This window comes from Melospiza melodia, unplaced genomic scaffold (genome assembly GCF_035770615.1).
Source record: "Melospiza melodia melodia isolate bMelMel2 unplaced genomic scaffold, bMelMel2.pri scaffold_28, whole genome shotgun sequence".
Taxonomy (NCBI): Eukaryota; Metazoa; Chordata; class Aves; order Passeriformes; family Passerellidae; genus Melospiza; species Melospiza melodia.
The window spans coordinates 5,430,845-5,446,526 of record NW_026948600.1 but is presented as its reverse complement, the minus strand read 5'-3'; the positions used below and the strand labels follow the sequence as shown (position 1 = coordinate 5,446,526).

The window sequence follows — 15,682 nt, the reverse complement described above, 5'->3', positions numbered from 1 at the left end:
TGAGATGTCTCTGCCATCCTGGCCTCCAATTATCTGCTGTTCTTAGTCCCTGGAGAGGCTTTGTCAGTAACAACACTCAGTGGGACGCATTAGTACTTCAAGGTACTTCAGTTATTTTAAGGTACTTGGTGTTTCCCTTTTGATGCACACTGTGTGAGAGGTTTTACAATCATGGCCCCAATTATCTGGTTTAACGAGTCCCTTGAGAGCTTTGCACTGACACTCAGTAGGGCTCATTAGCACTTTGAGATACTCAAGGTTTTTAAGGTACTTTATGGATTTAAGGATATTTTAGGTACTTTTATGGATTTTTCTTCCGACACTGAGTCTCTGAGAGGTTTTTGTGCCATCCTGGCCTCCAATTCTCTCGTCCAAGGAGTCCATGAGGATCCTGTGTTGGGTATCTTCCCCCTTTTCTCTTGTACAACAAAGATGGAACTGAAAGAATTTTGTAATACTTTCTAAAACCATCCAAACCAACATGGGACAATTAACAACACAACAACAACCACTAAGAGAATGAATAGTCCTGTTTTAGCTAGACATCATCCAACCCTTTAGTCCTCAGGATTGGAAGAGTTTATTGAACCAATCTTTGTTTTCCACTTGAAGCTTCTTGAATAGTTCCTTCAGTACCTGAATGCTCTTGTGGATTGACTCGCTGTGGATGGAGAGGTTCATGCAACACATGCCCTCAGAGTCTACACAGCCATGCTTATGTGCACAGAGTAAAAACTCTATCGCTGTTCTTCAAGGTGGCATGTTTGATGGTCTCTATGTCTGAGAGCAGCCCACTCAATGTGAAGGAGGTAGCATTGCTTTGCTTACTTAACAGGCACCCAAGATGGTCTGATTGTCCTAAAGCTTTAACTGCAGCCACCCAAGGCAGTCCACATTGGGGATGCTACCATCCAATACCTGGATTAAAGCTTTCAAAGCCATCTCTTTGATATCATCCAATACTTCTTTCAGGACACCTGCTGCTTGATCATCTGGTAGGCTGTGTTGTCCTTCTCCAGCTGGATGATTGATTGTCAATTCCGCCCTTGCCTCATTATTAGCATAGTCTGCTATTAATTGATTTAGTAAACACTTCCATCCCCCTTCCCACAGGGTGTATTCTGTAGGAGACAACAACATGGTCTTAATACATTTTAAATCATAGGTGGTTGAGACATGTGCTGTAAACATGGTCCTCATTAGTCCATTAAAACAAGGTAAGTCCTTCCTATGGTCTTTAGCTGCCCTACACCGATCCTTGACTTCCCCGTAAACCAATGGCTGATACCTGGGATTCTGCCCCCTTCTTTCATAACATACCAGGGCAACGAGGAGTTTTGAGACTATTTGCCAGTCTCCTTCCTTTACTGCTTCTTTCTGGATCCTTTCCTAGGGATCTTCTGGGGTTGAGGGGCAAGGTGGCTCTGGTGGCTCTTATTCCTTAAAAAAACCTCTTTTTTAAGGAGGAAGAATAACTTGGAGGAGAAACATTTGGATTAGAAATAGTATGACAGTTGGGCTTAGTATCTGTGACCATGGGGTTATATTTTTGCCGGAGGGTGAGGCAAAGGGCACTGCCTTTTTGTCAGGTGTTGGGGAGGAAGGGTCTTGATTTACGATGGCATACCCCTGGGCTGGCATTCTGGAGGCATGGCCCACGCTGAAGGTGGAATGATTGAAAGTGGGGGCGTGACCTGCAGTTCTGGGGGTGGAGTCTGGAGGTTTGTTCGGGGCGGAAGAGAAGGTTGTGGTAGCAGCAAGTGGAGGAGCCAAGATGGAGGGAGGACAGTCAGGCTCAGGGGCATCTGGAAAATTTTTAATGATCCACTTCACAATTGATTTTTATTTGTTCTTTGAAGATATTTGGTCATGATCAGTGAGAATTAACTTAGAGCATCCATATATGCACCTTTCTACTTTGGAGATTCGGCTGCCCATTTTTCTCTTTCTCCACCTTAGGTGGAACAGCCACTGGAACACCCCAAATCAATAATGGGACTTGGGTGCATATTGTATAAACAGGGTGGCAAAATGGGCAATAATTGTCCTGCGTTTCCCTAAACCCACCTGCAATCCTACACAGCTGAAACTGTCGTTGTCCCTGGGGATCCTGGCCAAGATCCCTCAAAACAATGATGAATCTGCCAGCCTGACACAATCCAAAATCCTGGGGAGCACTGGTCTATGCATCAGCTAACCACTCTGATGAGACTAAATGTCATGGTCTCTGTTTGGGCGGCAAAGGTTGCAATGAGTGTGGGTGTGACAAACCTTTCTGGTTCCCCAGCTTCAGGGCAAGGGTGGTGAAAATGAAAAGAAGCAGATGCTGGGGAAGATGAGACAGGAAAGTCTTATAAATATGATTGCCTGGCAAAAGATTTTGAGAATATGGAAACTATAAGTGAGATTAAAATGAAATCAAGCTTTGAGACACCAAGCCTTAGTTACTGAACAACTGGAAAAGAATGGTATGGCCCACTAAAAGTAATCTTCCTTTGATGAAACAATACCCTCTGCTTGCAGACAGGTCCAAGGGTCAGAGCAGACCCTACTAGCTTGGCAGAAGGAGTCCAAAGAGTAGTTTTTAGGGTTTAAAATGTAGCACAGTATGGTAATGTAATCATTCTTATAGGCTGTATATAAATGCTATAAGATTTGTATCTTGTACTAGATTGGTTAGTGAAAATTAGAATATGCAGCACGGAAGATTTATTGTATAGTAATGGGAAGTCCCCTCCTCTTTTGGGCATCCACTTTGGGTGTCTCTTTCGAGCTCCTCTTTCGGGCCTGCTCCGAGCTGTAGCTGGCAGCTTCAAACAAGGCCCCTGGCAGCACCCACACCCTTTGCAATAAACCACAAGTTCCAAGACCTGGCTTCAGATATCTCTTGTCTTTGTCTGTCCCAACCGTCCTAGCCCCCAATGATCCTACAAGCAGGATCAATGGAGTTGCCCAAAAAGAACTTTAGTAACAGGGTGAAAAACAATTACATGGAGAAGTCAAGCACAGAACAAGGGTTGGGATTCAAAGACCTGAGATAAAGGCGAAGCAACAATATAGTGACCAGTATCTTAATGGTCTATTGGTTCCACGAAGGCTCGCTGTGCCAATGGCCCCTTGGTTCCATTGGGGCCCAGTAGTGCAACATTGATTCCCTTGGTTCCACGAGTTCCCAAAGTGTCACAATGGCCCCTTCCTTCCATGGTGCCCTGCAGGATAACAATGGCCCTTTGACTCCATGAGGCCCTAAAATGCTACAATTGTCTTTTGGTTCTACAAAGCCTCATGGCTTCACACTGGCCCGTTGGGACCATGCAGCTCAACAGAGCCACAATTATGCCCTTGGTTCCACAAGGCCCCACAGTGTCACAGTGGCCCCCTGGATCCATGGTACCCTGCAGGATCAAAATGTTCCCCTTGGTTCCACGAGTTCCTACAGTGGAACAGGGTCCACAAGGGCCTGCAGTGTCACCATTGCCCATTGGTTCCACAATCCTCCACAGTGTCACAACAATCAACAATCTCCATAGGAAGGAAACAAGTGAGTCCCAGTGGTGAAGGGGCAGATGAGAGGCAGTCACCAGAGGCCAAGTCTAGCCAGGTTTGACTGTATGGGCAGATTTTGTCTGGGAGTAACCCTTGGATATAGAGAATTTTAGACATGGAATCCCAATTTTGGTGAAGGCGCCTAGACAAGAAAGGCAGTTCTTTCCCACAGGAAGGAAAGCACAGAGCCCCAGTGCTTCGCAGTCAGATGGGAAGTGGCCCATGACATGTCAAATTCAGTGGGACCTGTCAGACAGCCTCCAGGAGGCCAAACCAGTCAGACTTGTTCCATGTTCCTTTGATTTCATGGAGCCCCATACTGTCACAATGGTCTCATTATTCCATGAGGTCTCGCAATTTCACAATGGCTTCTTTGTTTCATGAGCCCCAACAGACTCACAAGGGTCCATTGTCTCCATGTAGCCCCGCTGTGTCACAATGGTTTGTTTTATATATTGGTCCCACAGTTTCATTATTGACCCTTCCTTCCACAGGGCCCCCTGAGTTGCACAACAGTACCCTTGATTCTTTGAGGTTCTCTAGTGTCACCATGGTGTCCTTGGACCTGCATTGTCAAAACTGACCCATGAGGTTCCGTAGTGCCACCGTGGTCGCTGTCAGAGGCTGGATGAGATCAATGTCCCGAGACACCTTCAGATGCTCGGAACACCCATGTGGGGCCAGGGCTGGGTCAGGCCTTGGTTTGTGGTGGGACAGAACCCCACCCACAGCCCTGACCAGGCAGAGCTGTCAATCACATAGCAGATGCTGTGCCAACCCCACTGTGATTGGCTGAGCTGTCAATCAATCACACACTACCAGCCGGTGCCTACCCTAAATCTGATTGGACAAGCAACTGGCAGTCCCACCCCAGGGACGGGCCCATGAAGGCCCGCAGGGTTAAAAGCCAGAGCATGAGGCCAGCCCCTGGCCTGCATCCCAGTTTCTCCTGGGGTTCTTCTGTTGGTGTAGCTGGAATCTGAGTAGTTGCTACCTATGTGTGTGTCTTTCTATGGATCTTCTGTCTTTCTGATGTTCTCTATTTGTTCTCCTTCTAATCCTACTTACCTGGAACATTTTGGGTAACTAAACATCTTAAGGGTTGAAGGTCTTTAGGTTAAATGGGCTAAGTTAATGAAGTTAATGCTTTGATAAGAGTTTTATGTTGAAGTGGATGTTGTAATAAAGCCTTTGCCCAAGTTCCTTGACTGTCGATATTTTGCCAGTAAAATTTTGTGTCATTTGGACATCTTAGTTCAGCTGGTTTTTGCATGGTGCTGGTATCACCGAGGCTGTGGGTTCAATCCCTGTGTGGGCCATTCACTAAAGAGGTGGACTTGATGATTCTTGTGGGTCCCTTCCCACCAAGAATATTCTTTGCATCTGCCCATGTTGACAATATCTGGTTGGTGTTTCTCCTGTGCACCAAACACAAGTCAAGGAACCTTTGGTTACCCCCAGCATTTCACTGTTCTGGGGTGTTCCAGCCCTGTAGAGTCACAATGTCCTCTTGTTCCCAATAGGCCCCACAGTGTCACACTGGCCCCTTGGTTCCACGGGCCCCAACAGTGCCACAATGATCCCCTTGGTTCCACAACTTCCCACAGTGTCCCACTTGTCCCTTGGTTCCATAAGGATCTGCAGTGTCACACAGTTTTATGACATTCGTCCTTGCTGCCCCTCACATCCCCCTGCCCCACAAACAGCCCCGAGCCACTCGTGAGGGACAGGCCCTGCTGGCCCAGGCTGGGCTCAGGGCTTGGCCTTTCTGCTTTCCCCAGCCAGCCCAGGTCTTGCTCAGCATTGCAGTTCCCTGCTCAGAGCCTTTGGTTGCCTGCAATCCTGGCCTCAAGGATCTGCTCTCAGCAGTCCCTGGGGAGCCTTTGGCACTCCCTGCCCTCAGTGGGGCCCAGCGATGCTCCAAGGCACTTGAAGTTTTGCTTCTGACTCCTTGAGCAGCTTCTTCAGCCTTCTCTCAGTGCCTGAGGGTCCTGGACTCAGCCCCAAATCCACTGTGGCGATCATCAAAATACAGAAAGCCCTCACGAGTTCTTTTCCTTCTTTTCCTTCTTTTCCTTCTTTTCCTTCTTTTCCTTCTTTCTTTTCCTTCTTTTTCCTTCTTTTTCCTTCTTTTTCCTTCTTTTTCCTTCTTTTTCCTTCTTTTTCCTTCTTTTTCCTTCTTTTTCCTTCTTTTTCCTTCTTTTTCCTTCTTTCCTTCCTTCCTTCCTTCCTTCCTTCCTTCCTTCCTTCCTTCCTTCCTTCCTTCCTTCCTTCCTTCCTTCCTTCCTTCCTTCCTTCCTTCCTTCCTTCCTTCCTTCCTTCCTTCCTTCCTTCCTTCCTTCCTTCCTTCCTTCCTTCCTTCCTTCCTTCCTTCCTTCCTTCCTTCCTTCCTTCCTTCCTTCCTTCCTTCCTTCCTTCCTTCCTTCCTTCCTTCCTTCCTTCCGTCTCCAGGGTTTGTGCAGCTGATTGGAGTCAGATTGGAGTTCTGCTAAGGAGGAAGATTTCAAAATGCACCACATACTTCTTTTCTTTAATCAAGTGCGTATTTATTATTTTCCAGATCAGAGAAGAGCTGAGAGAAGCATTCCCCAGGTGATCTTGATGCTGAATGTCTCCTTAGGAGGTCTGGGCACAGAGAAGAATGAGCCCCTTGAGGGCTGACCCTGTTTGGACAAGCTGCTCCTCACCCCCAGCCTCACCATGTCTGACATGGCCCACCTGGCACTGGCATCCCTGTGCCCTGCAGCAGAACCTTGTCCCTAAGCTCTGCGGCTCCATGTCCCAGCCCATTGCACCATGTCCCACCTGCTCTCCTCAGGGCTCTACCTCCACACAGGCCCAGGAGAAGTTTTCCTTTTGGGAAGGAAAGAATGGAAAAGCCTGAGCAGGTTTCCTAAACAACAAACCCCACTCAGGAACCACCTGCTCAGTCCAGGCTGCCTGGAATGGTGTCACCTTTCTCCAAGGGACAGTGTGAGAAGAAACGATCTCTGGGAGCAGAATTCTCTGAGTCTCCCAGCTGAATTCTCTGTCCCTGTCCTTTCCCTGGATCTCTGTTGCAGATAGAAGCTGCTGGTGCCATCCTCACCGTTAACATCTCTCTTGAATGCAAGCAAATATTTCCAGGTGTATTAAGCAGGATTTTTCCTTGTTTCTACAAAACTTTTGTGTTCCTCAAGGAACGAAGAGGCCCTTTTTTTGTAGTGAGGGGGTCATGTGGAAGCAAGGAGTCAATTGTGACACTCGAGTCCCATGGAACCAAGGGGCCATGGTGACACGGCAGGGCCACGTGGATCCAGTGGTCCATTGTGACATTGTGGATCCAAGGAGACCATGGAGACACCCCCAGAACCTCCTGGAACCAAGGAGTCCATGGGGACCCAGCGGGGCTGCATGGAGCCAATGGTCCATGGTGACACTGCCCATCCAAGGAGTCCATTGTGACACTGCAGAAGGTCATGGAGCGAGGGAGGCCATTGTGACACTGAAGAACTTCATGACACCAAATATCCATGGTGACACATCCATGGGAACCAAGGAACCGCATTTGGCAGTAGGGAAACTCATGGAACCAGGGGCTGTTGTGGCACTGCAGAACCAACAGAGCTGCTGGACCTTGTGCCCTGGCTCTGCACAGCTCCTTGGGAGGCACAGCAGGAGCAACACCCTGGGAGCCTAAGAATGCACAGGATCCACGGCACACACTGCCAGGGGCTGGAATTCCAGTTCCCAGCCAGGAAAAGATTTTCCTGCCTTTGAAGACAAAGCTCTCAAGAAAGGGCTGAAAGCCAAGTGGAGTAAGATCCTACAGTGATATTTCACTGCCAGCCTTCATAACTTCATCCATGGTTGTTGTAGCTCATGGATTGGAAATTAACTCAGGACAGGGTCTTTTGTGGGAGCTGCCCTTGGTCAAGGAAGACACTGAGGGAGAAACAGAGCATGGAAAGAAAGGCAAGAGAGAAAGGAGTGCACAAACACAATCAGCTGAGAAGGTGGCATTCTGAAAAACAAACCGGAATTGATGGAAAAGGAATGGGACAGAAATCAATAATTCTGGAAGTTTTATTTACTATCAAAATAGATCACACACACCCAGACCTACACTCCTGATCCCACACCCTCAAATTTGTATGCCACTTCTCCCAATCTCCTTCCAACCCCATCTCATCCTGGAGGCTATGGAACTGAGTAATTTTAGCATGGGACAGAGTTTTTTTGAGGTGGGAACAAGGCAATTTGAAGTTGGATTGAGTCCTTTGGGGTAAGATTGTGGTGTTTTCAGTAGGACTCAGTCGTTTTGAGGTGACAGATCAATCCATCTTGACTTTTGGAGTGCACAGATATGGAGAACACTTCCTGAAATTCCCCAAGAACCCAGAAATCTTCCAGAATATGCCCCAAAACAATAAATTCCTGCTCAAGTAACTGTTAACTGATGGAACTTAAGATGTCTTTGATCAATATCTTTCATTTTAGTCCTATTTCAGGTGTTTTTAAGTGATAAAGAAAAATAAGAAGAAAATTTGGCCAGGGGCCAAACCAAAAGGATAACCAGCCAGGTGTCCTCCCAGTGCAAATCACAGGGAATGTAGGTCACCAGGGCTCTGCCTGACGTGGATCCTCCCATGGGGGATGGAGCTGGAGCGGTGCACAAAGCTCTTCCTGCAATTGGGGCATTTGCAGGGCTTCCCTTACCGGTGCGTCCATAGGTGTCTGGTCAAGTGAGAGCTCATGGAGAAGCTCTTCCCACACTGGGGACACTGGTAGGGCTTCTCCCCAGTGTAGATGCTTAGTTGGCAGATCAAGTGGGACTTCTGCCTGAAGCTCTACCAACATTACCCACACTCTTAGGGACGTTCCCTGCTGTGGGTCCGCTGGTGGTAGATAAGGTTGGAGCTCTGTCTAAAGCTCATCCCACATTCCCGACACTCATAGGGCCTCTCCCCAGTGTGGATGCGCCAGTGTCTGACAAGGTGGGATTTCTGCTTGAAGCCCATCCTGCAGTCGGGGCAGTGGAAGGGCCTCTGCTCGGTGTGAATCCCCTGGTGCAGGAGGATATTGGAGCTGGTTGGAAACCTCTTCTGACACTTGGGACATTCATAGGTCTTGTTCCTGGTGTGGATGGGTTGATGGATGACGAGAATGGATCGGTAGCTGAAGGCCTTCCCACATTCCCCACACTCATAGGGCCATCCTCTGGTGTGGATCATCTGGTGGCTGATCAGGGTGCTGCTCTGCCTGAAGGTCTTCCCACACTCCAAGCACTTGTGGGGCTTCTCCCCATGATGAAGCTGCTCATGGACCACCAGCTTTGAGCTCTGGCTGAAGATCTCTCCACCTTCCTGGCTCAGGGTGGGTCTTTCCTCCTAAGAGCATCCTGTGCTGGGTTTGGAGCCCACCCTCATGCAGGATCTCTTTGGCTTTTCTTCCCTGTTGGATTCCGGTTCCCTGGAGTCACTCAAAATGGCCTCTTCCTTGAGGTTCTGCCATGGGGATTTGTCCTGCCTAGTCTCCACCCCCAGTTCCTTGTCTGGGGGAGGAAGGACAAGGAGACAATGGGATTTGCCTCCGTGCCAGAGGGAAGGGGAAGGAGATTCCCCCAGTGCATCCCTGGGAGGACGGCATTGGCAGCAGGGTTGTCCTGCAGCTGGGGGCCGTGCTGGGCTGGGAGATGGAGCAGAAGAGCGACGGAAAGGGGCACTGAATTCCTCCTCACCTGCCTGGGTATCTCAGGGCTCCTTCCTGTTCCTCGCATCCTCCTCCTCCATCTGGCAAAGGTTTGGGGATGGGAAATCCTGTTTAGGGAGGAAAACAAGGGATGAACACACTGTTTTTTGTACTAGTTGTAAGGCAAACCTGGGGAGGGTCTAAACCAGAATTACAATTTAATAAAAAAATTTAGATCAAGACAATGATACAGAAACACTTCCTTAAACTGACAGAGTCAGGATATAACCTGACACCCTGTTGGTCAGGGTGGTGGCAGCAGTCCCATTAAATGGTGGCTGCAGTCCTGTTGGAGTGATCAAGGTGATTCTGTCAAAGCAGTGATCCTGCAGAAGGGTCTGGTCTTTCTCTCAAGGTCCAGTGGTGGTTATGGAGCTCTTGTCCTCTGGGAATCCAGTAGGCAAGGTGCTCCTGGTGCTTCAAGCCTCAGCTTATATCCAGGTAGGAATGCTTGGATCCTCCCCCTGGGGGGAGCCTCCCACAATGGGATGATGGAATGTTATCAGTCCTGCAGTGACATTCAATGGCCCATTCACAGAAGATATCTCCCTTGGAGGGCGTTATCAGGGGTGAGTCATGGAAGAGATAAAGAACACTGCCCCACCTGTTTATAACAGTTGATGAAGATGGGGATTGAAAACATGCATTTGGTTACATCTTACGTTTCAGCCTGAAACAGTGGGGTAATCCCCGCTCAGGGGGTGAACACCACCCCCTTACCCAAACTGGCTCAGGTGTAAACCCCCACCCTGGGAAGGCCACACACACAGGGGACAATGTCACACTTGCACCCATGTCAGGGGAGTGCTCTGTCCCTCTCACTGCCTTCATCTTCCTCCTTTGCTCTTTCACAGGCTGGGGGCCTTTGTCAAATGTGAGAATCATTTTTCTCTTTGTCCGTCCTTGTCCTGTCACCTTGTGACAGCTTGTCCTGGGGTGACATTATGATGCTTATTCATCCCCATTCATCTGTTCTGTGCCTTTAAGACCAGCTCTGAAGAGTGGAAGTTTTTTTTTGGTTTCTCTTATCAGGGACACAGAGACGGGCAGTACATAGGGCTGTTTTTTGCTTCTTGCTTTCGGCTTGCTGCTTTTCTTGCTCTCTTTCTGCTCTCACTTCTGCTCTGGTTTGGCCTCTGCTTATTAGCTAGCTCTAGCTAAACAGTCCAAATTCCTTCCTGGACTCTTTCTCTTCTCCTTTTCTTCGACCATCTCGAACCTGCTCCGGACTGGAGCCTGGGAACACCAAGGGTTGGCACCGTTTGGCTGCAGCAGCTGCCCCAGCGCCAGAGGGACTGAGAACAGAGCAACCACCCCCAAAAGAGACTTTCTGATTTTGTCATCTTTCTCAGAGTGTTGTCATCTGGTATTGTTCATTTTGTGTGCTGGGGGGTGCTGTGCCTGTCAATAAACAGGTTCTTTCTACCTCTCTCCGACGAATTCTTCCCAAACCAGCTGGGGGAAGAGCCGTGTGGGTTTGCTTTCTGGAGGGGCCCTCCTTTGCAGATTCTTTAACAAATTTGTCCTAAACCAGGACAAATATTGGCGTCCATCTTGGGGGCTCGAGAGAGTGGAAAAACCCTGTTTTGACTGCATTTTTGTTGCTATTACTCTGTGTTCGTTTAAATCAGCTAATAGCCATGCTTTTTGAATTCATAATGTCTATTGGGGTGAAGGTTTGCATGCATTTCTGGTCCCTAGGGTTTTTTGAGATTTTATTACCTCTCTAGTCCCTAGGTTTATTTTCTTATCCAGAAATAGCTTTTGTATTGTCCCTAATAAGTAGTTTTTACAGCAGAGGGGCAGTGACCAGAGTAGCTATCCTGCTGGGCTTGGTGGCAATGATGTGCAAGAAGTTTATAAACATGCTAGGGTCTGCTCCAGGTATGAATGGTTCATGGCTATGGTTATGCATCCAGTTTGTTGCAGGAGGAGCAGTTTGGAATGAGGTTTTTCAGCCTCTGCTTTCCTCCTTCTCCTATGAATCAGTTGCATCACGAATGATGGATGTTCAGTTTCCCCTCAATGTTAAAGAAACCATCTTTCTGGTATTCAATCTGGTAACCTTCCTCTATACAGCCTGCTGCTTCTCTAGAATGAGGGCTGAGATTTCTAGATGGGCTGATGAGACCCCTGACTCAGGAGTAAACCCCGGTGTGAAAAATCCTAAGTGGTGTGGGAAATGGGAGAATATGGGCCAAATCCTGAAGGAATTCTCTGACCCTATAGTCTGGGATTTTCCCCATGAACAAATTCAGAACCCAGATGAGGTGTGGAAATATCTGAAAGAGAAGTACCAGGATGAGCCTAAGGAGAGGAAGGTCATTGCAGTGAGCTGGGCCCTGGCCTATGCTTATCGCACACTGCTAGATACTGTCAGGCAGCAGACAGAGGCAGGGGGGCAGGGAGATAAATCAGCAACTGTCCCGGTGACTCAGGCTGCAGCTAACAGCCCAGGCTCGAAGCCAGCATCTAAACCCATGGCTGTTGCTACCAGCACTAGAAGTGGGAAATGCACGGACAAGACCAATCGACCAGGGGATGATGATGATGATGAAGGAGAAGGAACCTCAGTGCCTCCTGACATAAAATCAGGAGTCAAAGCAGCAGGTGCAAGATCAGATGAGTCCTTTTCCCTGAAGGACCTTCGTGGCCTACAGAAGGACTACATTCGAAGTCTGATGAATCCATAATTAGTTGGCTGGTCCGTCTCTGGGATGCTGCAGGCAAGGCTACAATTCTGGATGGCACTGAAGCCAGGCATTTGGGATCCCTGTCACAGGATCCTGTCATAGACCAAGGAATGATGAGGGGGGCTAACCCTCACAGCCTCTGGGAACGGGTCCTAAGAAGTGTAGCAGAAAGATACCTGTGTGCAGACGATCTCTATATGCAGCAAACTCAGTGGAAGACAATAGAGCAAGGGATCCAACACCTGAGAGAAATGGCCATGGCAGAGATTATCTTCTCAGATGATGTAACAACTAGGAACTCAGACTTAGTACCATGCACGTCTGTGATGTGGCGAAAACTCGTACGACTTGGGCCATATGAATATGCTTCTGCCTTAGCCATCATGAAGAGGGATGAGAGGGATGAGACTGTGCTTGACATGGCAAGGAAGCTCCGAGCATATGCAGATGCTGTACATGGCCCGACACATGCCAGAATCGCAGCGGTAGAAACACGTCTGCAGAACTTAGAGGATAAGATAGAGGAGAACCATAAGAAGCTTAGAGAGGAGATTAAAGAAGACCTTCTCCAAATTTCAGCAGTACAGATCCGAGGTTCTGGTCTCCAAGGCAGACGTTTCCCAGATGGTGAGCGAAGGTACACCCCACGAGCTGAGCTGTGTTTTTACCTGCGTGATTGTGGGGAAAACATGAGAAGGTGGGATAGGAAACCTACTGCTGTTCTGGCATGATGGGTACGTGAATTGAAGGAAGCCACCAGGAGGAAAGCAGCTCCAGTTGCCCGTAGCCGAACGGCCAGGTATGATGATGATGACATGTCCGATCCCCTAGAAGGAACATCCAAAACATACGCCCAGGGAAAGAAGGATAACCAGGCTTAGAGGGGCCCTGCCTCTAGCCAGGTAGAGGCTGGGGAAAACCGTGTTTTCTGGTCTGTGTGGATTCGTTGGCCTGGCACATCGGAACCACAAGAGTACAAAGCTTTGGTCGATACTGGTGCGCAATGCACATTAATCCCATCAAGACATGTGGTGACAGAGTCTGTTTCTATTGCTGGTGTGACAGGGGGATCCCAGGATTTCACTTTGGTGGAAGCTGATATGAGCCTAATGGGAAATAAGTGGAAGAAGCATCCTATTGTGACTGGCCCAGAGGCCCCATGTATTTTGGGCATAGACTACCTTTGGAGTGGGTACTTCAAAGACCCAAAAGGATGCAGATGGGCATTTGGAATAGCTGATGTAGAGACAGAGGGCATCCAGCAATTGAACACCTTGCCTGGTTTGTCTGAGAATCCATCTGCAGTAGGATGCCTGACAGAAGAAGAGCAACGAGTGCCAATTGCCATAGTGCATCAACGGCAGTATAGGACCACTCGAGATGTTGTGATCCCCATCCATAAGATGATCCGAGAGTTGGAGAGCCAAGGGGTGGTCAGCAAGACCCACTCACCCTTCAACAGCCCCATTTGGCCTGTGCGAAAATCTGAAGGAGAATGGAGATTGACAGTGGACTACCGTGCATTGAATGAAGTGACCCCACCCCTGCGCGCTGCTGTACCGGACATGCTGGAACTCCAGTACGAGCTGGAGTCCACGGCAGCAAAGTGGTACGCCACTATAGACATTGCCAATGCATTTTTCTCCATTCCTCTGGCAGCAGAATGCAGGCCTCAGTTTGCTTTCACCTGGAGGTGAGTGCAGTACACCTGGAACCAACTGCCCCAGGGGTGGAAGCACAGCCCCACCATCTGCCATGGACTGATCCAGGCTGCACTGGAAAAGGGTGAGGCTCCAGAACACCTGCAATATATTGATGACATCATTGTGTGGGGGAAGACAGCAGCAGAGGTGTTCGAGAAAGGGGAGAAAAAAATCCAGATTCTCCTAAAAGCTGGCTTCGCCATCAAGAAGAGCACAGTCAAGGGACCTGCTCAAGAGATCCAGTTTCTGGGAGTGAAGTGGCAAGACGGACGGCGTCAGATTCCCACCGATGTCATCAACAAGAACACAGCAATGTCTCCACCCACCAATAAGAAGGGGACACAAGCTTTCCTAGGCGCCATAGGTTTTTGGAGGATGCATATTCCCGAATACAGTCAGATTGTGAGCCCTCTCTACCTCGTCACCCGTAAGAAGAGCACTTTCCAGTGGGGCCCAGAGCAGCAACAAGCCTTTGCACAGATCATGCAGTAGATTGCTCATGCAGTAGCCCTTGGCCCAGTCAGGACAGGAACAGAGGTGAAGAATGTGCCCTACTCTGCAGCTGGGAACCATGGCTTGTCCTGGAGCCTTTGGCAGAAGGTGCCTGAGGAGACTCGGGGTCGACCACTGGGATTTTGGAGTCGTAGCTACAGAGGCTCTGAAGCCAACTACACTCCCACAGAGAAAGAAATTCTGGCTGCCTATGAAGGAGTCCAGGCTGCCTCAGAGGTAATAGGCACTGAAGCACAACTCCTCCTGGCACCCCGACTACCAGTATTGGGGTAGATGTTCAAAGCAAAGGTTCCCTCTATGCACCATGCTGGAGCAAATGGATTGCTGTTATCACGCAGCGCACCCGTATTGGAAAGCTGAATCGTCCTGGGATTCTGGAAATAATTACAAACTGGCCGAAAGGTGAAAACTTTGGTCTCTCTGATGAAGGGGAACAAGAAGTGACATGGGCTGAAGAAGCTCCACCATACAACCGCCAGCAGAAGATACACGATGCACTCTCTTTACTGATGGTTCATGCAGCATTGTGGGAATGAACCGGAAGTGGAAAGCAGCCGTATGGAGCCCCACACGACAGGTGGCAGAGGCCACTGAAGGAGAAGGTGGATCAAGCCAACTTGCTGAACTCAAAGCTGTTCAACTGGCCCTGGACATTGCTGAGAGAGAGAAGTGGCCAAAGCTCTACCTCTACACTGATTCATGGATGGTAGCCAATGCTCTGTGGGGATGGCTGGAAAGGTGGAAAGAGGCTAACTGGCAGCGTAGAGGAAAACCAATTTGGGCTGCTGAAGAGTGGAAAGACATCGCTATCAGGGTAGGGAAACTGCCTGTGAAGGTCCGCCATGTAGATGCCCACGTCCCCAAGAGTAGAGCCAATGAGGAGCACCAAAACAATGAGCAAGTAGACCAGGCTGCAAAGATAGAGGTGCCAAATATAGACCTAGACTGGGAACATAAGGGGGAGTTTTTCCTAGCTCAATGGGCCCATCATGCCTCAGGTCATCAAGGCAGCGATTCCACCTTTAAGTGGGGACGAGACCGAGGGGTGGATCTAACCATGGACAGTATTTCTCAGGTTATCCATGACTGTGAGACGTGTGCTGCCATCAAGCAGGCCAAGCGAGTGAAGCCCCTGTGGTACGGTGGGCGGTGGTCCAAGTACAAGTATGGGGAGGCCTGGCAGATTGACTACATCACACTGCCCCAGACACGCCAGGGAAAGCGCTACGTGCTGACCATGGTGGAAGCCACCACTGGATGTGTTGGAAACCTACCCTGTGTCTCATGCTACAGCCTGGAACACCATCCTGGGCCTTGAAAAGCAAGTTCTGTGGAGACATGGCACCCCTGAGAGGATTGAGTCAGACAACAGGACTCATTTCAAGAACAGCCTTATCAACACCTGGTCTAGGGAACATGGCATTGAGTGGGTGTACCATATCCCCTACCATGCACCAGCTGCAGGAAAAGTGGAGAGGTACAACGGACTGTTGAACA

At 49.1% G+C, this 15,682-nt stretch overlaps 1 protein-coding gene across 1 annotated transcript in view; it reads left to right on the top strand.

The window, feature by feature from the left end:
- The window catches only part of LOC134433863 (olfactory receptor 14J1-like), a gene marked incomplete at its 5' end in the record, with an annotated part of 51,869 nt that extends 36,629 nt beyond the window's left edge, over positions 1–15,240 (top strand). Inside the window, one exon of the mRNA XM_063182564.1 lies at positions 15,184–15,240. Within this exon, the coding sequence (XP_063038634.1) occupies positions 15,184–15,240 (57 nt within the window). The remainder of the gene's footprint in view (positions 1–15,183) is intronic.
- Between the last annotated feature and the right edge of the window lie 442 nt (positions 15,241–15,682).